The sequence below is a fragment of the Schistocerca piceifrons genome, chromosome 6, assembly GCF_021461385.2.
Source record: "Schistocerca piceifrons isolate TAMUIC-IGC-003096 chromosome 6, iqSchPice1.1, whole genome shotgun sequence".
NCBI classification, from domain to species: domain Eukaryota; kingdom Metazoa; phylum Arthropoda; class Insecta; order Orthoptera; family Acrididae; genus Schistocerca; species Schistocerca piceifrons.
The window spans coordinates 158944882-158972583 of record NC_060143.1 but is presented as its reverse complement, the minus strand read 5'-3'; the positions used below and the strand labels follow the sequence as shown (position 1 = coordinate 158972583).

Sequence of the window (27702 nt, the reverse complement as noted above, 5' to 3'; positions counted from 1 at the left end):
CATGTGATAAAAGGTTCTAGGGTAAGATACTGATAATGGCGTAAATGAAACGACTGCAGCCGCAAAGTTGTCCTGTGATTGTCATGACGCTAGTTTAAAAAACAGGTAATAGTACAGAAGGGAGTGCGTTGTATCTGTGGCCGGAACTGAAAACAAACTGGCCACCTGAATCTGAGTGCAGGTTTTCAAAGTGAAGCTTGAAGTTATAGACGGCTTCAGAGTCAGGCTTTGGGGACACACCAGCGACCCTCGCCAGCGGCAAGGCCATGTCAACCCCAAATCAGAATTTGGCAACTATTCTCTCTGCCGATCATGTGTAGACTTCCACCACGGTACCTTTTAACCCATCAGTTGGAAGATTAAGTAGTCAGGAGCACTTGTGAGATTAGATTAGATTAGTTTAATTATTCATTCCATAGACCCTCAAAAGAGGTAATCCTCCTCGTTATGGAACATGTCAGATAAACACTTTACAAAAATGTAAATAGAAAAACCTGAGTTTCATTACTTTCATTACAGTCAATAAACAGTAAAATAATGTACATGAATTAAATTTAAACTTCTAATATTTACAGGTTTAATACTTACATCTGCTTTCGTTAAATCCACCATTCAGATATTTGCTAGTTTCTTGGCTATTACAACCAATTACTGTCAAAAATTAAAGTAAATTATTCATTTCAGTGATCCTCGGTTAAGAACAGTCAGATTATGTACAAGATTTATAATTAAACTACTACTTTTTACAGACTTAAGACTTACATCTGCTTTCCATACATCCATCATTCACACAGTAGGTAGTTACTTGGCTGTTACAACCAAGTATTGTCAAAAATTAAAGTATAATTAATTTTCATTAAAATGGTCTACTGCACTCATGGATGGAATAGAAGGAGTTGGCCACCAAAAATTCTTTTAAATTATGTTTAAATTGTGCCTTGTCTGTAACTAAACTCTTAATGTTTGCTGTTAACTTATTGAAAATATGCGTTGCTGAATACTGGACTCCTTTCTGGGCAAGAGTAAGTCATTCTTATTCCTAGTACTGATACTGTGTACTGAGCAGCTAGTTGGAAAAAATAGATGTATTATTTACAACAAACTTCATTAAGGAATAAATATACTGAGAAGCTGTGGTTAATATGCCCAATTCTTTGAATAGGTTTCGACATGATGTTCTTGAATTTACACTACTCATTACTGTTATTGTAAGCTTCTGTACCCTACCAATTTTTTCTCTGTTTGTGGAATTACCCCAAAATATGATACCATATGACATAATGGAGTGAAAATAAGCAAAATATGCCAGTTCTTTATATTTGTATCTCCTATTTCTGACATAATTCGCATTGCAAACACAGTCTTGTTTAGGCGCTTTAGCAGTTCGTTAGTATGCTCTGAACGAAGCGTCAGGAAGAAAAGAGTTTTATGGACAACTCGGAAGACAAACGATCCTGATAAGTCGAAAAATTCATGACCTTTCTTTAAAAAAAGAAGAAATACAAAAAAAACGAGTGTCATGAGAACTAAAAATGAAGCACTTCTGCACGCGTGGACAACGAATGTCTTCACGAGACCAAAAAGAATGTACAGAATACAATAGGAGTTCTATAAAAGGAAAGCACACTCATTTCGACGCAGTAGAAGAAACGTCTCTGTATGGAGGTGTCGGCAGCGTGTCCGAGCCTAGCGCAGGTATTACGAGGGCGTCGGTGGCGTCGGCCGCGGCGGGGCGTGGCGAGCGCTGATTGGCGACCGCCTCGTTATTACGGCTGGCGGCGCCGATTGCTCCGGAACCGTGTCCCCTGTCGCCTCCGCCGCCCCCACCGCCCCTTCCCACGCCCCTTATCGGCCGGGAGGCAGTCAGCGGTGCGGGCCCGCCCGCCTTTGAGTTGCAGACTTTGCTCATTAAACAGACATCAGGGGACGCCTGTGATCTTTCGCCCGGGCGCCGGCGCGACTGGCAAGTACAGTTCCTCTAAACGTCCCTGTATTTACGGCCGGCCCAAAAGGCGCGCAACTGGGGCGCGTAAATTTCTTCCAGCGACCGACTTCTGTGAAATAGCGCGACTTTACGCCGATTGAACACGGTTCTGCTTTCTGTTTCCTCAGAGCCTGGGACGTCTCAAAGAGTATTCACAGCGAGACTCTGCCGACATCCATGCCGACTACCCCTGTAGTCATCTCTCGCCTTCGACGTCTTCATCCTCGTCCGCACATTCAGACACTCCACTAACACCAACACGACCGCCATTGCAGCACTCGACACCACCACAATCAAACCCCTAACTCTACTGTTCTCATACCACTTTCAAACGATTTTTCCTACATTACGTTCCACATGCGACTGGGAAACGACAGAATTTCAGCGAAGATCTGACAAAATAATATATCGAAGTTTCCTCACTGTGGTGTTTAACGGTAATGCACAACGAACGATGAAAAATGTTGAACGCTTCATTAATAATTATCGGTATTGATCTTGTGTTATGACTATCATCCACATTATCTTTCTTATTTCACGTAGCGCTGATACTCGTATCAGAATATTACATTTTTTTCCTGTAGACTTCTCTTTCAGCCGTTAGGAACTGTTATTGCTACATAGTATTCCTCTATTTTTGTTTCAAAAGATATGATGGCACAAAGGCGAAACCGACAATATTGTGAATTCTTTAGCAAAGGTCCAAGTATGATCGCTGACACTTATATAGACCATATATCTTCCACTGATTCATTTAAAGTCCCGTAGGTTATCAATGAAAGAGCGAAAGTTCGAATAGGGTGGAAGGATGAGGAACGAAATATGCCGTGCCCTTTTCAGAGTAGCCGGCCGCGGTGGCCGAGCGGTTCTAGACGCTTCAGTCGAGAACCGCGTGACTGCTACGGTCGCAGGTTCGAATCCTGCCTCGGGCATGGATGTGTGTGATGTCCTTAGGTTAGTTAGATTTAAGTAGTTCTAACTTCTAGGGGACTGATGACCTCACCTGTTAAGTGCCATAGTGCTCAGACCCATTTGAACCATTTCGAACATTTTCAGAGTGACTACTATGCTACTTGCTTAAGCGATTTCCTGAAACTGTTGAAAACCTAAATCAGTCTATTCTGGCAGTGGTTAGTGCAGCCGACCCCACGAATGACGGTCCTCTGCCGCAAATCGCTCTGTGCATGACACAAATTAATTGTCTCACACACACTCTAAGACAAAAAAAGCACAACTCAGGAATTACGAATGGGGCAGTAATCGATCGATGTACATGTTTACACAAACAAATGATTAAATTTCAAATAAATTATATTGTTGAATGATTTACTCAAGAGAAAGAGATTCACAAATCGAGCAAGGTAATAACACGTTGGTCCACCTCTGGTCTTTACGCAAGCAACTCACATGGGTTGACAGAATCGTTGCATGTCCTCGTGAGAGCTATCATACCAAATTCTGTCGGACTGGCGCGTTAGATCGTCAAAATCCCAAGCTTGCCCGAGGGCCCTGCCCATAATGCTCCAAGCGTTGGGGAGAAATCCGGCGAGCTTGCTGGACAAAGTAGGATTTAAGAGTCACGCAGAAAAGTAGTAGAAACTCTCACCGTGAGCGATCGGGCATTACCTTGCTGGAGTATGAGCCCGGTGCACAGGAAACTGTCGACGTTCAGCGGTGCTGAAAGGGTTCTCGCATGGAAACCAAAGGGTTCCTGCTTTGAAAAGAAATGACAGCGCACGTCATAAATTCTTTGTTGGGCTGTATTTTGGGCGATATTCAGGTTTATATGTCACCGATCTCGGGGGCGCATCCAGACGCGTCTTCTCCAACGACCAGCGAAGACGTGTCTGGGGACTCCACAATGTGTGCGTTGTCATCCGACCATGTCCTCTGCGTGTTTTACTTTTGACAACACGCAGTGTTTCCTCACTGTGCATTTTGGGCTCCATTATCGCCAATAATGCTTTATTATCGCAGCAAATACATTAAACATAATATCAAGAAATGTTATCGTCATTGGTCTCTTTTTCAACCAGTTATGTATACATTACATTCCTTCGGGAAGTAAATAGCTCAGAATACGTTTTGATGCCATCTGTCTATCTAAAGCGATGGTTTATATTCAAGGAGTAATGGTTATGAAAGAATAAGCGTGCTCATGCCAAAATATCTGCAGTTCAGTAATGTTCAGTACCGTGTTGATGTACCTGATGCACAGTATCTAGCATGTATCCTGCTTGCTATGGGGTTGGTTCAAATGGTTCAAATGGCTCTGAGCACTATGCGACTTAACTTCTGAGGTCATCAGTCGCCTAGAACTTAGAACTAATTAAACCTAACTAACCTAAGGACATCACACACATCCATGCCCGAGGCAGGATTCGAACCTGCGACCGCAGCGGTCGCTCGGCTCCAGACTGTAGCTCCTAGAACCGCACGGCCACTTCGGCCGGCGGTAGTTTGGTGCTCAAGCCGGGTCCACCTTTCGGCAGTGACTCGTCATCCCTCTCCTCTGGTGGCGGAAGGTGGTATATTCCTATGGGACCAAACTGCTAAGGTCATCGGTCCCTAGGCTTACACGCTAGTTAATCTAACGCAAAATAATCTACGCGGACAACTCATACGCTCATACTCGAGGGAGGACTCGAACCTCCGACGGGGGGAGCCGCGCGAATCGTGGCAAGGCGCCCAAGGCCACGCGGCCCCAATCTTCAACGGCATACATCTTGCTGTCATCCAACATATGATGAAGGTGGGGGGGGGGGGGGGGGGTTCTTACGATAACTGTAAGTTTCAACTATTCCCATGAATGCTCAATAAGGTTCATGTCAACAAGCCCTTCCATTCTGTTGATTCCTGTTTCCGGGAGGAAGGTATTCACGAGGTGGGCGCAGTACGTTCGTGAATTTTACTCTTGAAAGTCGGATAAATGGCCTAAACCTCAACTGTTGGTTTGAAGAATAGTTTGGACGATCCTGTTCCCACACTGCACTGTCCACAATTAATATCTGGATGCTATGTTAGGTGACAGGCATTCATACTTTCGTGGGAACTGGGTTCCATTCCTGGTAATCCCCACAATCTTTCCTTGGTGTGAGGACTGGAACATGGTACACTCAGCCTCGCAATACCAATTAAGGAGCTCCTTGTCATAAAAACTGACAACGCCTGGCAGAACGGTATCCTGACCCAACGCCTCTCTGTGCCGTATCCAATGGTGCCATTGACAGAGGATGGCCGGACCCGTCAGGGTCTCTGAACGGAGTTTAAGTTTTAGACATTCTTGATTAACCAGTGCGTTGCACGCCTGAGACGTGCGCTGGTACGCCACAAGGTCCCCTACCATCTGGCGCCAGAAAAATATAGCCGTCGTCGAAGAAGAAAGATTTCACTGAGCCAGGTTCCATTCTACCACGTTTCCTCCCCCACCTCGATCACCGTGGTGAAGAGGATTTTTGTGTCGTTCTTCGCAAGTGAATCTAGGGACCTAACCAACGGTGTGCAGACTGTTGCGACATGGTTTTTCTGCCTTCCTTATGTCTTGCAATCTTCTCGGTGATAACTACTAGAAATCAGAAATACAGCGAGTAAGAGTTTATTGTTGATAGACGCATATACTGGAAGTCAAGGCGCTGTTTTTACGTCAGTGCTATACTGACTTCCACCCTTTCCACTGTAGTTCCTCGAGTGCGAGGGGCCTGATAGCAGAACTGCTACTAGGTGACACACTACCTTCTACTGAAGTATGCGGGAGCGTAAGGCTATTCGGTCTTAGTATAGACGTAGAGTGCATGATCTTGCTGTTGTGAAGTAGCATTGACAGGCTGTAAGTGACTCAGATGACCTCTAACGAAGGAACAGTGAAAGGTGTAAGACGATAGCTAAACAATGCAATGTGCACTAGTAGAAATATGCCTCGTAAGAGGAAGAGCGATGTCTAGTAAAAGTTTCTATGCTATAGTCCATGCTCCAGATGAAAAGCACACAAACTTATTCCAGTGGGATACACATTCTAAACACCTCGCCCCCTCCTCTCGCTGTCATCTTCTCATCCCTCCTCTCTTTATCCAGCTCCTCCTCCTTTTCTCCTTGTGCATCACCTGCTCCTCCTTCTCTCTGCCCATCTTTTTTCCCCATCGCGCTGTCCATCTCCTACGCCGCCGGTCACTGTCTTCTTATCATCGCACTGACCTTAAGTCTTGTTTATCACAAGCGAAATCTGCACTGGGAATAGAAGTCGCTTAAAATGAATAGGTAAGTCTGTTGGGATCCTTGGCATGTGTGGTATGAGAGAGTCCTCTTCAAATGCTGGATCTGTGAGGATGATTGAGTTTCGCATAGTTTTAATTAGCGAATGGGTAGGATTACAAAATTTCAGACGATGCAGATTCTGTAGTAGTATTCTGATCATGAGCCGATAAGTCATAAATACGGCTTACATGCTTTCTGTGAAACCGACGGTGAGAAAGTAAACAAAACACTACAATGTTTGAAATTATACATAAGGAGAAAGACTACGAGTATATATGGGAGAAACAATTTATCTAATGGTTTACGTGCCCTGCTATCATAATAAAACTGACTATGATAAATAAAACGAAACTACACGTTTTCATGGCACAGTACTTTCTTTTTACAGCCAGTTTTAATAGAAAACATGTACATTGGTACCTGATAAAATATATAGCTTTATGTCTGTCTGAATATTTATTAGTGTATCGTGTGAAAATTTCAAGTAAATCGCTGCAGAACATTTCGAGATTTTCGTTAACACCTTCTTCCCTTTCTATATCAAATACACGTTATTACACTATAAATGTTTAAAACATATACAGACAATGTCCGTCTGAATTTTCATTCATCGCGTAAAAATTTGAAGTAAATCGGCCAAGTATTTTCGAGATTGTCGGTAACAACGTTCATCAACGACTTTTCTTTCTAATGGTTCAAATGGCTCTAAGCACTATGGGACTTAACAGCTGAGGTCATCAGTCCCGTAGAACTTAGAACTACTTAAACCTAACTGACCTAAGGACATCACACACATCCATGCCCGAGGCAGGATTCGAATCTGCGACCGTAGCCGTCGCGCGGTTCCGGACTGAAGCGTCTAGAACCGCTCAGCCACCGCGGCCGGCTGGACTTTTCTCTATTTAGTAGTATAGATATATTAAACTGAAGCCTGACATCGTCAGGGGGGAGTCCGCGGTCTTAATGTGGTTTATTAAATAATTTTTTTAAAAGTGAAAACCTTAAATGTGTAGACCGCAATTTTCCTATCACAATTAAGCAACCATATTCAGATCTATAAATCGTTTAGGAAACACAGCCTGAGAAAATTATATACAGTCTAACACTGTAGAAAAATTAAGTGAAAATATGGGGAGCCAATTATAGAAATAAAACTGAACATTTAACAAAACTATTTTTCAGTGTAGTAAAAACTATGTTAATGCTTATCATGTAATATACCGTTAAAAATATGAAAAGACGGCGAATAAGATTTGGAAAGCATCATTAGCTGTGGTCAAGCAACAACATGTATTCGTAAGTTCCAAAACAATTACACTACACAGTTGAAAATGTCACCGATACCAAGAGAGGTTGTAGAGCTGTCGAAAGAATTGTAGACCAGAAATCTCAAAATGCTAACTCTACGTCCATACGGTTCTTAAAATATGAAGGTAATAGTGTCATCAATTTAAAAATACTAGGAAGAGGTCTGTACTAAGTCCTTAACTGGTAACATGCCGTTTGTAGCAAGCAGACCGGACGTAAGTGGCATTAATTCATGAATGAAATCCAAAAAGCTTGTGCCTCAGTCCGGCTAATTATAAAACCATAAAAGTCACAGGAGAATGAAGTTAAGAAGTACAGGCCGGGGAATCTGCCTTATATAGCTAACTGTCAATGTGCCATATGTAAAAGATAGCTCATATGTGAGAGTCAGTTGATAACATCAAAGTGAAGAGTTTCGCTAACAAATGTAAATTACAGAATAAATGACAGGTCATACGCCAGAGTCAAATGATAAAAACATCGAAGTACAGAGTCGCGATAACAATTTGAGTAAAATACGGTAATTTTGCATACTGACGATCATATAGGAAATTGTCCAGCTTCATGAGTAGAAGTTGGATCGAAAGCTCATTACATGCAACAGTATAACAGGTATTGTCTTGAGAACACTATATACAACAGGTGCAACAACCGTCAGCTGTGCCGTAGCTGTAAACGTACAAGGCATACAGTTCATAGTAATTTCGTAATAAGGCTACGTGATCGACAATCATAATATGAGAGGGAAAAACCATACCCAGGCTTACACCATATGGTCCTAAGAGGTCATCTTTATGAAATATGTATAAATTGAAGAATACTACGAGGACACTGCACGTCCACCATTCTGACAAGACACGTCAAAACGAACTGAATTATGCAAGAGTCCTACAGTCCAACCAAAGTAACCAAAGGTGATAGATAGCGCAGGAGCGCTTGCATTTACAAAGATAGACACGACTGCGTTGTACGCGAACTGCAAAGGAACAGAGTAAAGACGACTAAAGAATTCTGCATTTCTCTCGACATGTCTACAACGTGTCTAGCTCGCGTTTTCAACTACGTACTGTTACTGTTTTGGTACTTACGAATGTATGTTGTTGCATGACGACAGCTAATGACGCCTTCCAATGCTTATTCACCGCCTTTACATATTTTGAACGTTATGTTAAGCGTTAACATAGTTTGTATTACACTGTTAAATGGCTTTGTCAAATGTTACTTCTAGAATTGGCTCTCCATTACTTTTGCTCAGTTCTCGTATAGTGCTTTCGTATTCTACTTGATTGTACGTAACTTTCTTTGAGTGTGTTTCCTACATTTGGTAATGATCTGATGATGATTGCAGATAGCAACCGAAACTAGTTATCGAACTTTAATTCTGATAGGAAAATTGCGGTCTAGGCATTAAAAGTTTTTATTTTAAAAAATTTATTTCAAGAATAGACATATGTGTTCGTGTAAAAATTTGAAGTAAATCGGTCAAGAACTCTTCGAGATTTTTGGTAACAAGTTTCCTCTTTATACATCAAATATTTACTTATATATTATAAATATTAAATAAATATGTAGCCTACGTCCATCCAAATGTAAGACCACAGGTTAATGTGAGATCAGCCACTGCAAATGGGAAATGCTGGTACATTAATAACGTTGAATGCAAGCATGCAAACGTGCTTGTATTGTGTTGTATAGGTCCGGTATATCAGTTTTGGGATGGAGTTCCATTTCTATTGCACTTGGTCGGTCAATAAAGGGACGGTTTATGCTGGTTGTGGATGATGCTGGAGTTGTCGTCCGATGTTATCCCATTCCAGCTCGATTGGAGGCAGATATGGTGATCGAGCAGGCCAAGGCAACGTGCCGACACACTGTACAGCCAGTTGGGTTGCAACGTTACAACAGCGGTATGTGTGCGAGCGTTATCGTGTTGGATAACACCCCGAGAATGCTGTTGATGAAAGGCAGCACAACAGGTCGAATCATCAGATTGACGAACAAATTTGAAGCTACGAAGGGGGACATAGCCACGAGAGTGCTCCTGTTGTGATAATAAGTCACACCCCAGACCATAACTCCAGGTGTAGATACAGTATGTCTAGCACACAGACAATTTGGTTGCTGGCACTCAGCTGGCCTCTTTCTGACCAACACACGGCCATCACAGGCACCGAGACAGAAACAGCTTTCGTCATAAAACACAGCAGACCTCCAATTTGTTCTACAATGAACTCTCCCTTGACACCACTGAAGTCGCAAATAGCAATGGTCTTAGCGATAGGTGCGAAATTTGAAGGGTCATCATTTTTCAGATCCAAAAAGACGCCTACCAGCTTTCAATTAGGTCGCACAACTCCTTCTTCTTGTTGTGATTCTTTTCCAAAAAGATTGTTCAGATGGCTCTGAGCACTACGGGACTTAACATCTGAGGTCATCAGTCCCGTAGGACTTATAATTACTTAAACCTAACTAACCTAAGGACATCACACACATCCATGCCCGAGTCAGGATTCGAACCTGCGACCGTAGCGGTCACGCGGTTACAAACTGAAGCGCCTAGAACCACTCGGCCACACCGGCCGGCGATTCTTTTCCTTCAGAGTACCTATGCATATACAAATACTGATACATCCATATTAATTTATGTATAAATAGAAAATAATTCACTGCTTACTCCTTAGTGAATGTACTGGTATTTGATACTCGACATGCCCAACGGTTTCGTATGTAGCGGCAGTATTTCGGGTCTGTTATACTTGCGAACTATTGGCAGATTGAACGGTAAACAGAAGCTGTAATGCCCTATTCTCAACGTTCACTACTAGGCATATCATAAGGACGATGCAAAACATTTCTGAAAAATTTATAGTGCAACGTAGTTAATTGATGAACTATTTGCAAGCCGAACTGCCGCCCTCAGTAAAGGTAAAAGATTAAGAGTCGAGGAAAACAATGACCCCTGCACAGAGAATATGCTCGACGTGTATACTTTTTAAATGAGAAAATGGTCGATTGCAGGCGTTCATAGTGTAGTCTGCAGTTAAAAGCCTGAACAAGACTCTCTCACAGACACTGTCCCTCTCTTCAGAATTTTTATCACGCTATCTCTCATGCCTTTAAAATGAGCCCTGGGCAATACGACAGGGCCTATTAGTCACCCCACGCACAACTGCAGGCGCAGATGGACCGAAACGAAAATTGCGTACATAATTAAGGCCTTTTGATTTCACATATAGTTATGCCAATCACAAAACTGTAACACAATTTCTTGCGCAAACCGGAAAATGACTCATTGGAAGCCTTCGGCTGTTTGGTATTAATTATTCCGATGAAACGGAGCGTGGTGGACTGATACAATTAATTTTATTTTCCGCCCGGCGAGTTCCGAAAAGAGTGCGTGCACGTTTCCCTTTCGGTGCAAAAGAATTAAAAATAATTTTAACTGGCAGCAAAAATTCTTTTAATTGAAATATATCAGATTTAGTTTATTTCTGTGTCTGTCGTTATCGTACCTGAGGTAATTATACGATTCCTTGTGGCCCACTTTACGTTCTCAACAAGCTTTTGCGGTTCGTTCACTCATTTATTTCAGTTCTCAGTCTTCTCAAGCAGGCCGTCAAATGTTTATCGACATGAAAGATTAATTGCAGCTTTTAAAATAATTTAATTACGTCATTTTTGGCTACGCAGGTATGCTGTGTCATGAATTTCTTTTGACGTTATCAGACCAGTGAATAATAGTAGAGATGTAATTCATTCTGGAGGATTGGATGCAATAAAAGATCCGCAGAGGTTCACAAACATCGTACGCTGGGTAATCTACACGTGCCGTAGGTAGTGCCACATGTAAACCTGACTTACGTGATCAGGAGTTGAAAACGAAATGTTGCTAACTGGCCATTGTCATGCTCTGCCTTCAACCTCAGCGGATGCAGTAAGAAGGGGCAGCACACGGCACTCAAAGCAGTAGTCCCCTTTCCCTATCTTACAGACACAAATTCTCTTCCAAGAACCTTCTCAACTGATATTACGACACCGTGTACACCCTGTTCAAATTATGCCACCACGGAAACATCCCTAGCAGCAACGGGCATTAGACCTACATACAGGGTGACAATTATTTAACTACATGAAATAAAATCGTCATAACTTCTGAACGGTTTAGCGACGAAGCCCATTTTGATTTGGAAGGGTTTGTTAATAATAAGGGGGGGGGGGGAGAATCTGCATTTCTCGATCGAGAAGTCTCTTCACGCTCAACGGTTAACTATATGGTGTGCAGTGTCCAACCACGGAATAATCTTTGCGATATTATTTAACTATATAAAACAATGTATTAGTTACGAACTACAGCGTGCACACACTTTATTCGACATGTAAACGTCACTACAGATATTCGGACTTGGGTTATGACATGTTAGATATGTCTGCCATCATTGGCGATGATGTGGTGCATACGATAGCGAAATGACCCGCTGATATGTCGGAGCATCGGTGCTGTGGATGACATCCTGAATTGCTGTTTTCATCTCAACAATGGTTTTTGGGTTATTAATGTGCAACTTGTCTTTAATATAGACAGATCCGAAGAATATGACGATATGGCGGCCTATCGACACCCATGCCGTTGGCCTCACTGTACCCTAGAGCCAGAATGCGATCCTAACATTAGGGTCAATTTTATTGTCTGGGAGGGCGACACAGCGAAACTCACATTCTAACAATATTTACGTGGAAGGTAGATTTATAGTCTGTGGGAAGTATTGATACTGGCTCGCCAACGTGCTACGATTCTACACTACTGGCCATTAAAATTGCTACACCAAGAAGAAATGCAGATGATAAGCGGGTATTCACTGGGCAAGTATATTATACTAGAAATGACATGTGATTACATTTTCACGCAATTGGGTGCTTACATCCTGAGAAATCAGTACCCAGAACAACCACCTCTGGCCGTAATAACGGCCTTTATACGCCTGGGCATTGAGTCAAATAGAACTTGGATGGCGTGTACATGTAGAGCTGCCCATGCAGCTTCAACATGATACCACAGTTCATCAAGAGTAGTGACTGGCGTATTGTGACGAGCCAGTTGCTCGGACACCATTGACCAGACGTTTTCAATTGGTGAGAGATCTGGAGAATGTGATGGCCAGGGCAGCAGACGAACATTTTCTGTATGGACAAAGGCCCGCACAGGACTAGCAACATGCAGTCGTGCATTATCCTGCTGAAATGTAGGATTTAGCAGGGATCGAATGAAGGGTAGAGCCACGGGTCGTAACACATCTGAAATGTAACGTCCACTGTTCAAAGTGCCATCAATGCGAACAAGAGGTGACCGAGACGTGATACTAATGGCACCCCATACCATCACGCCGGGTGATACACCAGTATGGCGATGACGATTAGACGCTTCCAATGTGCGTTCACCGCGATGTTGCCAAACACGGATGTGACCAACATGTCATCTCCACTGCTAGTGATACGAGGCCGTTGGGATCCAGCACGGCTTTCCGTATTACCCTCCCGAACCCACCGATTCCATATTCTGCTAACAATCATTGGATCTCGACCAACGCGAGCATCAATGTTACTATACGATAAACCGCAATCGCGATAGTCTACAATCCGACCTTCATCAAAGTCGGAAACGTGATGGTATGCATTTCTTCTCCTTACGCTAGGCATCTCAAACGACGCTTCATCAAGCAACGCCGGTCAACTGCTGTTTGTGTATGAGAAATCGGTTGGAAACTTTCCTCAAGTCAGGACGTTGTAGGTGTCGCCATCGGCGCCAACCTTGTGTGAATGCTCTGAAAAGCTAATGATTTGCTTATCACAGCATCTTCTTCCTGTGGGTTAAATTTCGCGTCTGTAGCACGTCATCTTCGTTGTGTAGCACTTTTAATGGCCAGTAGTGTATGATTGGTAACTGACGAGTCATGTGATAGACTTTCAGTACTGTGAATCGACAGCTTTTTAAGAGTTACGTACAGCCAGCCCTCTTTCCTCTGAGCGGAGTAGCAGTGCAGCGGCCAAATTGCCATTCTTCACCCCTTGTTCATAAAGCTAAAATTAAAGACAATGAGTATTTAAATAACCCATGTGAAAGGCATAAAGATGTGATGTACATTTCATTATTATGAAATGGAGCCGCCGGGTTACGTGGGTAGAGTGGGTAGAGAATGGGATGTGGAAAGCATTAATGAGGATACGATGTGCAAAAGAATGTAGACTCCAGAATGAAATTTTACCCCGAAACGTGTGTGCGCCGATGTGAAACTTCCTGGCAGATTAATATAGTGTGGACTTTTGACTTTCGGAAACTTCTTGCCATATTAAAACAGTGTGCTGGATCGAAAATCGAAGTTGGTATTTTTGCTTTCGCGGGCAAGTGCTCTGGCAACTATTTCCCCGCTCTGTTCGTCATTGTTCTCGGCATTTTATCTGTGAGGACGTCACATAAAACCACTTCAAATTCGTCAATGAACATTTCTCTCTGTCGCCAGCCCTCTGACCGAACGCATTTAGTTACCATACCGGCGGCTTAACTGCCAAAGCTCATCGCCATGAGGTACTGGCGGAAGTAAAGCTGTGCGAGGGGTCGTGAATAATGCTTGGGCAGTTCAGTCAGTGGAGACTTGCTCGCGAAAGGAAGAAGTCTCGAGTTCCGGAGCACAGTTTTATTCTACCAGAAAGATTCAGGAAGAAGCGTGACTATGTGGGAAGGCGTAATGGGTGGGGTATAGCTGTTAGATGAGTGGGTTGTCAAGTGGAGCAAGAAAATTTGATTACGAGTCTTCTTTTGTGATTATGGCACACGTACGTGATAAAGGCAGCCAGGAGAGAGATGATCACGGTGCAATAACTTAATAGTCTGCAGTTTGCTGAACTAGTCGCAGATGAAGGAATTATAATGGACATAAAATTAGAATCTAGTATTCCTTCATTTATTAGTCCCTTTTTACTTGTTTCGTTTTTAGCTGTCATCAGAATCCTGGTTCAGATAAAAACCAAAGGATTACGTAGCTACATGTTTAACTTGTAACGAACGTGAGCAGGATGTAATTGAATAGAGTAGGTAATATTTGCAAGGATGGATAGGTTCTAGAGAAGAGTTTGTTGTCTTGAAGGGGGCCTGGGACTGAAATACGCAAACGCTTCTTCTTTTCGGTCATTCGTGACACTCACCCCCTCGAATAAGAGTTATTATAATTTTCAGTTTTCATCACAAACTTTATTTTATTCGTCAGTTACTATAGGGCCCAGTAATTGCCTAAATTACATCTGTGAGGTACATCTGCTTTCTTGACATAGGCCCACAACGGCGTATTTTAGTCGGAAAGTGTACAGTTCGTGACTTAACACAGTTCAGTCCCTTTTTTCGCAGTTGATTCACGCACATGGGGTTGGCCCCCATCTATTTTTCATCTAAATTACTATTTCGCTATTGTTAATTAAGGATCAGATCTGATTTGTAATTCTATTCTTTCGTTTTACACACGACATTCATCATTTATTATGATCTTCTTATTACCTGACGACGATTTTTATCAATCGAGAAGTGCTGAAATCTTTATATAGACTCGCCAGTTGTTACTCTGCGGCATGACATAGCATTTGTAAGTTACATCTATTGGTATTAACTTAAAAATTGTATTTATTAATTATATGTAAGACCGCTTTTGTGAGGTAATATTTTCTTCCATCTTTAAGCTTAGGCTTTCAATGTTTTCAGGTATCTCAGACAATTTAAAAAAAAATTTCGAGTCATTAATTTAAAAAAAAAAAACTATTTTGCACAGATATTTGCGCCAGAAGATGCAACTTAAGAGTTGTGTAACCGTTTGTGTGGGTTTAAAAGTGATCTGAAAAAAAAAACAGCTACAACGGACCATTGAACATTTCATTCAGTTTCATTTTAATAGTTTTAACACGAGTATTTTTAAAATTTGTTCACTGTATGAACTGTCAAGCAATCATGTGTCCCTGGGAATGGTCATGGAGTGTTTGGTAATGAACACCTTAGCAGAGGTTCCAATGGATACAGACATATTTTGAGTTAGGATGGAGGGATGAGGTGTGCGGAGAAAAGTGGATGTACTGAGCAAGATATAGTGCATGGTTTCCAGGGATATAGAAAGGAAATAGCGTGACAGGAGTGCGGTCGTCGCCTACAGAGTTTCTTTGAAGTGAAGCCAGCGACCACTCAGCGCATCTGGCTGTGAAACCGTGAATTTGCCCGCCACTCTTGGCGGAGCCATGAAACAGATGCGACCGAGCGATTCCGTAGACAGTGTGTCGACGTTAACACTTTGCCGTCCGCAAGTCTAGTACAAATGTAATCGCTAGGCGTAGTCAGTGTGTCGACGTTAACACTTTGTCGTCCGCAAGTCTAGTACAAATGTAATCGCTAGGCGCCGGCAACGCTAATTAGGATTACTTGGCTAATCGCTGGCCGTTCTTAATACAATCGGGAGATTATAAATTGTTAAATTTTACTAATCTCATCGGTAGTTCTCATAAGTTCACAACCCTGTTCCCCTACTTTCATAAAGTTTCGAAGCAATACGAATATAATTACAAAATTTGTTTGTTTCATATATTTGTTTATTTGCATTTTACTTAGTATTTCTCTATCGTATGATATGCAGCAATCCAGTCTCCAAGATATAACGCAACTCCACAAGACTTGCACATTAAGTTTCTTGTTCTCCTTTTTTGGTTTTTGGAACATACATGGCAGTTCCTTCGTTTTCGTTTATTCGTTTCGGAAATAGGTATTAGCTGGTGTTGCTTCATGTGACAGGAAAGTCTGTCAACCGGATCATGATGAGACGTGCGCGATATAGTGGCAACCCAAAGTTTTGCTCAGGTACATGGTCTTTTGCCACGAATCAGGCACTTTCAATAAAAAGTCGTGAAATCGGAGATTTTGGTGGTCTTTATTGAAATATTGCCAAGCATGGAACGCATTAAATAATGCGCAATTAAAGAGGTATATGCAAACCTTTTTTATAGTTTTTCTGCATATAGGGTAATAACTCAAATATTAGTCTCCCCGATGTATTGCTTTCTTGTATTTGTTCTAGTCTAATACAGTGTAATACACTTGCAGGCTTATTTATTGTGTAACCTGTTAATCTACATTTTCTTTGAGTGTTAGTCAAAGTGGCATTGTGTGTTCTAGAGATCCTTCGTATCGTTTTAGTTTACGAAGCTCTCCATACCTGTGCGAGTACGTCACCTTTCGTCGACGACAAGCTTCAACACATTGACATTAGCGTGCTTTAATTTTTCCGGAAAACCTCAGTTTTGCCATATCGCTCCACAAACACGAATTTTCTTTTCAAGTAACTTCTCTGCAAGTTCTACACTGTTATAATAATTATCCACGTAGAGGTGATGCTACTTTCCATAAGAAGCTGTCAATAGTTCCATCACTGTTTTTGCTAAAGGCTGTCCAGCACCGGAATATATCTTGAATTTCCCGTACTCGAATCACACAGCATCCGAAAGAGTATGCCATATTTCGTAATTTTCGACGGATTGTAAACTTTAAAATTTAACCTTCCACGCCACGGTCATCAATAGAGACGTTTTGACTTGAATTAAAGGTTCCTTCATACTTTTGAGAAAACTAATCATTTACGAATTGCACTTGAAAAAGCCGGTCGACATTATCCAGATTGTTGTTGTTGTCGGAAAAATGATAATATTTGTCTGAATGGGTTGCGGGACATCGTTTTGCGAAATATCGGTGTGCCCATCAACGGAATCGTTGACCAATAATCATAGACCCGTGTTTTTTTTACAATTCCCATAAGGATAGCAAGCCCAAACCATTTTCTAAGTTCCGGCCCCGTAACATCGACAAATTTGGCATTTCTTTAACCAGTTTTCTCCTGTTGTAATTTTGACTGTAGTACTTATTGGTTTCGTTGCTAATATATTCAAATAGATTGTTCTCAATATATAATTGTACGATATGCTCGAAGCTCCGAGTATCTCTGGGAAATATGTTTGGACCCGGAGTTCCTTCAGATTAATTCTTGGTCCTTGGTAAATCAAAGTCTGACCACTGTGCACTGTCTTGTTCTTCTGATTCATCGGAATAAGTTGGCAACCGTAGCGTTTTCCGAATGCTTCTTGGACGTATTTCACTTTCTTCCTGCGATTCTGCTTCACTTTCATTTTTTTTTTAATTCAACGTCTTCTTCCCAATCGGCCAAGTCGTCCGGAACGTCAAACTAGACGTCCGCGCATTCATCGTAAATAATTGTGTAGTCTCTTTCGTCTGCCATCATGAAAGAGCACAAGTACTTTTGAAAACAAAAAACTTGGTGAGGTGCGTAACTTATTCTTACCTAAACAAAAGACAAACAGAATGCAAAAGGTACTAAAGTGGAGTCGCCGGCCACTGCGTGCTACTGTGCTCACGACACCACTGTGTTGTCGCGGGCCACTGCGTGCTATTATGCACACGACACCACTGTGGTGTCACCGGCCGTTGACGCTATTTCGCACATGACACCACTGTGGTGTCGCCGGACGGATTGTATTGTATGTATTGTATGTTAACCGGGGCCTAGAAACGACGGAGAGGTTCCGTCCCCGCCGCAGCCGCTGGGGTCCACAACCCCACGACGACTACCGCAGTCCACTTCACCCCTCCGCCGCCACAAACCGAACCCAGGGTTATCGTGCTGTTCGCTCCCCGGTGGACCCCCCAGGAACGCCTCACACCGGACGAGTGTAACCCCTATGTTTGCGTGGTAGAGTAATGGTGGTGTACACGTACGTGGAGAACTTGTTTGCGCAGCCATCGTCGACATAGTGTAACTGAGGCGGAATAAGGGGAACCAGCCCGCATTCGCCGAGGCAGATGGAAAACTGCCTAAAAACCATCCATAGACTGGCCGGTTCACCGGACCTCGACACAGATCCGCGGGGCGGATTCGTCTCGGTACCAGGCACTTCTTCCCGCCCCGAAAGCCGTGCGTTAGAGTTAACATGGATAGAGGCAGGCAGTCAGAGCAGCGGTACTTACAGACGACGTGCATGTGGCTAGCGACGACCTGCGTGTGGAAGGAGGGCGCGTCGGCCGACACCTCGCAGCGGTACTTGCCCGCCAGCTCCAACTGCACGTCCCGCAGCACCACCTGGTGGGCGTTCGACTGCCCGATCTGCAACAAGGCGGAAAATGTATGTAGCGTCACAATCCACGGCGGATTTCAGTGTGCGTACTAATAATTACAGGCACTAGGCTGCTCGGTGGCTCGATGGAGTATCAGAATTAACAAAAATCGCAAGACAGTTTCTATCGATATTCGTGTCATGCTGGTCGTTATAAATCCTAGCCATGTATGCGCAGACAGTGAGTACTGCCACTGTTGTCGACATTCTCTGTTCTCGTCCCTATGTTGGGCTTTGTTTCGTGTGTAGCTAACACAACGAATTGCTTCTGCCTTAATATTCTAAAATCCGAAACAGCGCAAGAATGATTCGCACTCTGAGGGTTCCGTACAAGCTTAATTACACTACTGGCCATTAAAATTGCTACACCAAGAAGAAATGCAGATGATAAACGGGTATTCGTTGGACAAATATATTATACTAGAACTGACATGTGACTACATTTTCACGCAATTTGGGTGCATAGATCCTGCGAAATCAGTACCCAGAGCACCAACCTCAGACCATAATAACGGCCTTGATACCCCTGGGCATTGAGTCACACAGAGCTTGCATGGCGTGTACAGGTTCAGCTGCCCATGCAGCTTCAACATGATACCACAGTTCATCAAGACTAGTGACTGGCGCATTGGGACGAACCAGTAGCTCGGCCACCATTGACCAGACGTTTTCAATTGGTAAAAGATCTGGAGAATGTGCTTGCCAGGGCAGCAATCGAAAATCTTCTGTATCCAGAAAGGCTAGTACAGCACCTCCAACATTCGGTCGTGCATTATCCTGCTGAAATTAGGGTTTCGCAGGGATCGAATGAAGGGTAGAGCCACGGATCGTAACACATCTGAAATGTAACGTCCACTGTTCAAAGTGCCGTCAATGCGAACAAGAGGTGACAGAGACGTGTAACCATTTGCACCCCATACCATCACGCCGAGTGATATGCCAGTATGGCTATGACGGATACACGCTTCCAAAGTGAGTTCACCGCGATGTCGCCAAACACGGATGCGACCATCATGATGCTGTAAACAGAACCTGGATTCATCCGAAAAAATGACGTTTTGCCATACGTGCACCCAGGTTCGTATTTGAGGACACCATCGTAGGCGCTCTGTCTGTGATAGAGCGTCAAGGGTAACCGCAGCCATGGTCTCCGGGGTGATAGTCCATGCTGCTGCAAACGTCGTCGAACTGTTTGTGTAGATGGTTGTTGTCTTGCAAACGTCCCCATGCGTTGAATCAGGGATCGAGACGTGTCAGCACGATCCGTTATAGCCATGCTCATAAGATGCCTGTCATCTCGACTGCTAGTGATACGAGGCCGTTGGGATCCAGCACGGCGTTCCGTATTACCCTCCTGAACCTACCGATTCCATATTCTGCTAACAGTCATTGGATCTCGACCAACGCGAGCAGCAATGTTGCGATATGATAAACCGCAATCGCGATAGGCTACAATCCGACCTATATCAAAGTCGGAAACGTGATGGTACGCATTTCTCCTCCTTACACGATGCATCACAACAACGTTCACCAGGCAACGCCGGTCAACTGCTATTTGTGTATGAGAAATCGGTTGGAAACTTTCCTCATGTCAACACGCCGTAGGTGTCGCCACCGGCGCCAGCCTTGTGTGAATGCTCTGAAAATCTAATCATTTGCATATCACAGAATCTTCTTCCGGTCGGTTAAATTTCGCGTCTGTAGCACGTCATATTCGTGGTGTAGCAATTTTAATGACCAGTAGTGTATGTATACAGTGTGTTCGGAGATTCCCGTTACAACCTCGTAGCAATTATAGAGGGGAATGAGTTGATGATACTTTGAATTAGAACCCGTGCCCGGAAACGTACCGTTTTCATGGTACAACCATTAGAAATCACGTTGGTTTACAAGTAATTGCTGAGGGTTCACCTAGTACTTCACTTGTTTCGCAGTTCCATTCCTTAATAGCCAAAGTAACTGCACGTGTATTCGTCGACAGGTTCTCTTCAAACTGATGCAGTACGGCCTCGTCCTACACGGGTCTGCGGCGTGTCCTTGGAGCACCACACTTACGCCTGCAGCTATGAAGGTACTCCTTCTAAAGGCCCTTGAGTAATTATGGAGGCAAGGATATGCTTTGGGGTCGGTTGCTGTGGAGAACGATCTTATAGGCTACGAGCAGCTTTTCCGTTACCATCAGCTTCGTCATTCAGAAGGATCACGTCGGTGCATTCTGGAAATGGGCACTCAGCCATGTTACTCTAACACGCACAGACTCGTGAATGAGGCTCGGACCAGGTCACAGAGGTAGGATACACATCAAATGACATGAGTCTATTCGACGTAAGCAACTCTCGCCATGACTACCGTGTTGCATACCTAGTTAACAAAATTGTTTTTAAACGGCTGCAGCACTGAAACAGTACGTTTCCGGACATGGGTTCCTTTTCAAGGTATTATGTATGACTCCATTTTACAAGTCCTAGAGTTTTGTATCGAGAACTTCCGAACATTATTCACACGCAGTTCATCTGTAGGTTCTGATGACAAAGTTTGCGAGTGTCGAAATATGTGGTATAAATGGCGATAGCTTTTGATTTCACTTCCTTAGAAGCTTAAATTTCTTACACCACCAAGGGACCGTAAACTATTTCACATAAATGTCAACTTATACCACTATGAGTTCCTGAATGAGTCTTAACTGAAGGAAAAACAAACGGTAAACAAAGCGATCCTATAACGGTTCCGTTTTTGCCGAGTGATGTACGAAACCCTAAAATCCAGACCAATCGCCATATTGAGTGTTGCCTGTTAAAAAAGCTGGGCCATCTCGGCAGCAACGGAAATCTGGTCGAGGACCTTCAATTTTTATCGGCATAGCTAGCCGGTCATCAGCCACCGTTCCGAGTGTCTTCAAGGAGAGCGTCGATAACACAGGCAATACAGTGTTACACTGTCATCTCTTCTACAAAATATATTACTGCGTTTTGAGGTACACGGTATTAAAAAAAGTATCTCATATTCCAATACTAGATAGTGCTGACCAAAGCTAGATTTGTATTTTGGAAATAGTAGTTTTGTTGCTAAACTTTATTGCTTTTATTTTATTTACATCATCACTCACTGCGACTATTTTCGGGGCTGCAACCCATCTCTCACGAGCGTTTTCTTATAACCACCCAAGCTCTCAAGCTGGAACCAAGCCATAGATCGGCAATGGTACCAAAATTTCCTTTTACTGTCGGTCACAAAGAACCAAAAATAGCTGTTGTAGTCTCAACTGTTTACTTAGTAAGTAACATACACTAACGGGCCGAAACATTGGAAACACCAACTTCAAGGATGGGGAATCGTTCTAGCGATAGTACAGGCGACAAATAGTGAAATCCACTGACATAACGTACTGCGACAAAGTCCTGGCGCCTGTGAACGAGTATCTCGGTTGCGACGAAGCTGGTCGGATTCCTGTGTGCTGTTGTCATGCGCTTACATGAAAACTGCTTGAATAGCTGTAAACCTCAAAGGGCGGAAAAGTTTTTGCAGAACATGCCATTCCGTTTAAAGAGATCAGTGACTGACTTATCACTATTGCTTATCGTTTCTCACACACTTCGCATACTGCAATCATAACCTGCTTCGGACCACAATGGCCGTCTTTTTTTGCAAAACATGCCATTACGTTTAAGGAGATTAGTGACTGACTTATCAGTATTGCATATCATTTCTCACACACTTTCCATAGTGCAATCATTACCTGTTTCGAACCACAAGGGCCGTCTTCAGATGTTGTGGGTGAGGGCGGCATTTTGTGAACAACGCATGAACGTTTGTTCATCAAATTCCGCCCATGACCCACAGCTACTTACGATGGCCGTTTTGAGCGGAAACCGGTTGTGACTGAATCATTAAACGTGATTGTGTAAAAAAGAAACTAGATGTTCATAGGCAACGTCGTGGTGGAGCGAATGGATGCTCAAAACATCCACTACGCCACAGACAAGGGGCTGAGGGGTCACTTTTGTGTTATATGGGACATTTATTTGTCGGAATTCCGTGACTTATGTGCGGACACCTGATATCAGATACCTCCAAAAACCGTTACTGTAATGGTGGCTTTTCACGTTAAGAAGTGCGTCTCTCCTATTCCTCTTGAAGTCATCCGCAGGAATCCGCGTAATTCGTCTTCTAATAATGCTGACATCGACTGCTACCATTTCTCATTGTTGTCCAGATCTTTGCCGAGCGCATGCATTGAAGTTTCGTCAGTTGTTAAACGAGTGAGTTATACACTCTTATTTCTGTGAAGAAGGTACGTTTTTCAGCGTTACAAGAGTTCCACATTTTCAAAGCAGCGTAAGTTAAAAAATGGTTCAAATTGGCTCTGAGCAGTACGGGACTTAACTTCTGAGGTCATGGGTCCCCTATAACTTGAACTACTTACACCTAACTAACCTAAGGACATCACACACATCCATGCCCAAGGCAGGATTTGAACCTGCGACCGTAGCGGTCGTGCGGTTCCAGACTGTAGTGCCTGGAACCGCTCGGCCACACCGGCCGGCAGCGTAAGTTACATTATCGTGTGTATAACTTCCAGTATCTGTGAATAGGTGTGTCTGTAATGGTTTCAGAAGATGTTTATTGATCATTTATTTCAAAGATCTATTTCATTTCTGTATGACACCTGTCTGACCTTTGAACCCCATTTGGAGCTCATGGCAGTTTTCTTGTAAAACTTTATTTGGCTATTATTTGCTCCTTAGACGATGAGTTGCTATGAAGCACTTTCTATGAGGAAAATGGGACAAATTGTAAATGACCTGAACCTCATGGCTTCTTTTGGTGATGATGTGAATGAGAGCACTGACATGGTCGAGCTCTCTCCAGATCGTGTAGATCAGATGTCTGAGTGTGAAGATATCGATGAAAATATATTTGAAAATACAGTTCTATATGATGTGCTTGGAAATTCATGCCAATGGAGAAAAGGAAAATGAGGAGCATGCAGGTCAAAGAAAGAAAAAAGTGAAAGTTATTATCACTTCTAATTGGACAACAGAAGATGCGACTTACACTAAAACCACAGAAATTGAACTGCGAAAATCCAATTTGATAGCAGTAGTAAAAGGAAAATCTGTTGTTGAGTGCTATGAAGAATTTGTTGACGAACAGGTATTAAACTTGATTGTCAGTGAAAGTGTCCGATATGCTGCACAGAACAATAATCACAGCTATGAGTTATCAAATGGATGCATAAAAAACTTCACAGGTATACTGCTCTTCACTGGATACCATGCTCTTCCACAGGAAAAGCTATACCGGTGCTGCAATGAAGATATTTACTTTGATATAAAATGTGTACACAGTGTATCAGTCGCAACAGATATCTGGAAATAAAGCGCAACCTTCATTTCAATGATGACACAAATCTGAACAGAATCCCACCTTACGAAAGCGATAAACTTTTCAAAATTCGTGCATTGCTGGATTTACTGAATAACAATTTCATAAAATTTCTAGTCTTTCCGACAGCCAGAGCAGTGATGAGTAAATAGTACGATATCATGGACACCATTACCTAAAATATTTCATTCGTGGGAAACCAGTGAGATTTGGATTCAAACAGTGGGCCATATGCTATTCTCAAAGCTGATTCTGTTCCCATATGTCAGTCTATGAAGGACAATTGAAGGATAGAAGTGTTTTATCAGTTCTGGGACTTGGCTGATCAGGTGTGTTGAATATGATTTATTTTCTACAGACTCCTGAACTTCACAAAATATTTTTGATAACCTTTTCACGAGCTTCTGTTAGATGAATGAGCTCTCAGAAATGAGAGTAAGGGCAACTGGAACTGTCCGTATGAACCGAATGAACAACTGTCCAACTGAATCTGAGAACAGCATGAAAAATAAACGAAGAGGAAAATATGACTATTGATTTGACAAAAGTGTGGAGATAACGGCAGGAACGTGGAAGGGTAACAATTGCGTAAAGCTCTTGTCAAACCATGAGACAGTGCATCCAGTAAGCCAACTAAAGAGATGGAGCAAAGCTGAGAACAAAGAAGTGCAAGTTCCACTGCCATGAATTATTGGTTCAGAATGGTTCAAATGGCTCTGAGCCCTATGGGACTTAACTTCTAAGGTCATCAGTCCCCTAGAACTTAGAACTACTTAAACCTAACTAACCTAAGGACATCACACACATCCATGCCCAAGGCAGAATTCGAACCAGCGACCGTAGCAGTCGCGCGGTTCCAGATCGTAGCGCGTAGAACCGCTCGGCTACCCTGGCCGGCACAAGAATTATTTCAGAATATAACAATCATATGGGAGGTGCGGAAAAACTGGGCTGGAATGTGTAGCAGTATCGTGTGAGAGTTCAAGGTAGGAAATGGTACTTCCCATTTATCGCCAATGTGTTAGATGTAGCGTTGGTCAAAGAGCATCTACTGCCTCTCGAATGAAAACATTCCACTGCTTCAATTGCGGAGGATGGTGGCAAGGGCATATCGTGTTCAGTCATCTGCTGCTACTGATTCGAAAAGGGCAGGACGGCCATCACACCAAAAATTCATCCCTTTCACGTATTCAAGTGGAACTCAGGACTTCGGAAACGGACATATGATTGAACGCAGAAGACTATGGAAACAAAGAAAATGTGCAATTTGCAAGAAAAATCTGAGGAAACAGTGTTCTGTGTGCAATGTCGGACCTAATATTGATTGTTTTGTTGCCGGGCACAAAAACTTAAATGTAAAAAGAAAGTGGCATGTGCCATGATTCCATTTGGGGATCGATTAAAATAAATAATTTATTTCAAGGTTACTGCATATTTTCATTTTATATGCCTTTTCCTAGTCTCTCTGTCAATCACGCAACACAGAAATAAATGTAGATCGAAGAAAAGAAATGGTGCTTAATGGGTGAAGTTCTAAGAGTGCCTGCTACTTTTTCGCCCTCACAACTCATATTTCTAAACAAATAACATAGCAGCACGCTATTAAGTTCATGGATGTAATATTTTGGCTCGTCAGTATATTATATGCTATTGACATAATGAATATGATCCCATAATGAATATGATCCCATATGATCCCATATGTTCCGGGTTGAAGTAGCATAAATATTAAGTAGTGGAAAGCGTAATTAGTAAATAATTTCTCTCAGCCCAGTAGTTTGAGACACATTCACGAACACCTACACGTCTTAGTTTCATTTTGTGTAAGTGTTTTGTGTGCCCACCGACAAGAAATATTTCTGCACAGCTTGAAAGATATACTACGGAGAGCTACGACAGCAAAATTTGATGATGATTCATCTGTCGAGTTCCTTCTATCATTCCATCTGTAAAATCCACGTTATCTAGTGTTCTCATAATATCAGACTACTACACATCAAAGAGCTAACTATCCCCGTTTAAACTTCTGTGCCACTCAGTCACTGAGAAATGTATCTCACAAGTCGTCAGTTGTACCTTACTAATATCTATGAAGGATGTACTTCCCAGCAACATCACTCGCGCCTTATATTCCCTTATCGCATCGCACATCGAGAATTTTGTTAAAGGGACAACAAAAGTGAATTTTTGGTGGTGCACCAAACAGTAAGTCGACCACAGCTCCAGTTCCCAGCCGTTCTTGCTAAGAAATGAAAGCTGTTTTTGTCCGTGCGCCAAAAGAACATATCGACTGAAAAAAAAAATTTTGTAGTGATTAGCAACCCTCCAATCAGATGTGAATAATTACGTCATTTTACAACTACCCAAATCAGTTACTTGTTTGGTCGAGAATGAGATGCTTATACTTTTTGTGATCATTTACGACACTCAGACTCTAAGCACACAGTGTTCTCTAGTTCATTCTTGGTGGTGTCGGGCCTATAAATTTTATGCTACCATTTCAACTTTTGCTGCTAATTAATTCAGAATTATTTCTTTTCCAGCACATATTTCACTATGGTGTCCTGAAGGAATAGTCCTGCGACAGTAACTGCTAGGCAATCTACATTGCAAGCGGCAGCATCATAAGTGGTGTGAATGCGAAACTCAAGTGTCCTGCAGGTTGCCGGTCGCCGTGACCGTAGGCGTATATTGTCGCGTTGCTTGATGGCAATGTGGAAATAATGGAAGTATATGCGTTACACAACCGACAGTCATTGTTCCTGTTTATCCTGTTTTGTGCCATCCGTTCTCCGACTAGTCCTGAACAATGGAATACCAGAATTGATTATCAGTAGTCAAAATTATTGTTCCGTCCCACTGCACGCGCGGTCTATAGGGAAAGTCAGGCTTAGTGGGTCCTAAAGAGTGAGTGGAGAATTTTTGTAACCCATTTCAACGGTTCGTGTGCTCTAATATATATGAGTCACACCACATTCATGAAATATTTCCTATAATACATCCTTCTGCAACATTTTTCCTAACAGTACCAATAATACACCAGCATTCACCACTCCAGGAATGTCTTCATAGATAGTGGATGGGAAACCATTTCCTGGAGGATTCTGCCTATCTTTAAAGAGACATTGCTAACGGAGGGAAAGCTGTGGATTTTGCTGGCATACTACCATTCTTGTGGACATGCTGCTGTTTTTTGTTTCCTAAGTGGTTGTGCCCCATTGATCTGTCGGGCGAGGTTTCGATTTCCCATCAAAACTGCTCGCAGATAGGTGAGCCCCTTAGGCAACATCTCATAATAGTAAATTGAGTGTTCATTATGAGCAAGTGTCTCAAGGACACTCAGGTGACAAATCCGTGTGGAGTAATCTTGTACATTTTAAGCTCCACAGCTGACACTAGCACTGAAGAACGCAAACAAACATCTTACCCAATACATTCCTAAAGGTGATGCAAACAAACAGACTATGCTTCCGACTTACAAACAGTTTAATAGAGCCACTGCTATGTACGAGGCATATCGATGACCTAGTGGATATATGTAGCATGAGGCTGTTGGAAGACGAAACTGTTGT

At 42.7% G+C, this 27702-nt stretch overlaps 1 protein-coding gene across 1 annotated transcript in view; it reads right to left on the bottom strand.

The window, feature by feature from the left end:
- The window catches only part of LOC124803204, an 809231-nt gene that overhangs the window by 451037 nt on the left and 330492 nt on the right, over positions 1-27702 (bottom strand). Inside the window, exon 3 of the mRNA XM_047264386.1 lies at positions 18600-18735. Coding sequence (XP_047120342.1) covers positions 18600-18735 — 136 coding nt within the window. The remainder of the gene's footprint in view (positions 1-18599; positions 18736-27702) is intronic.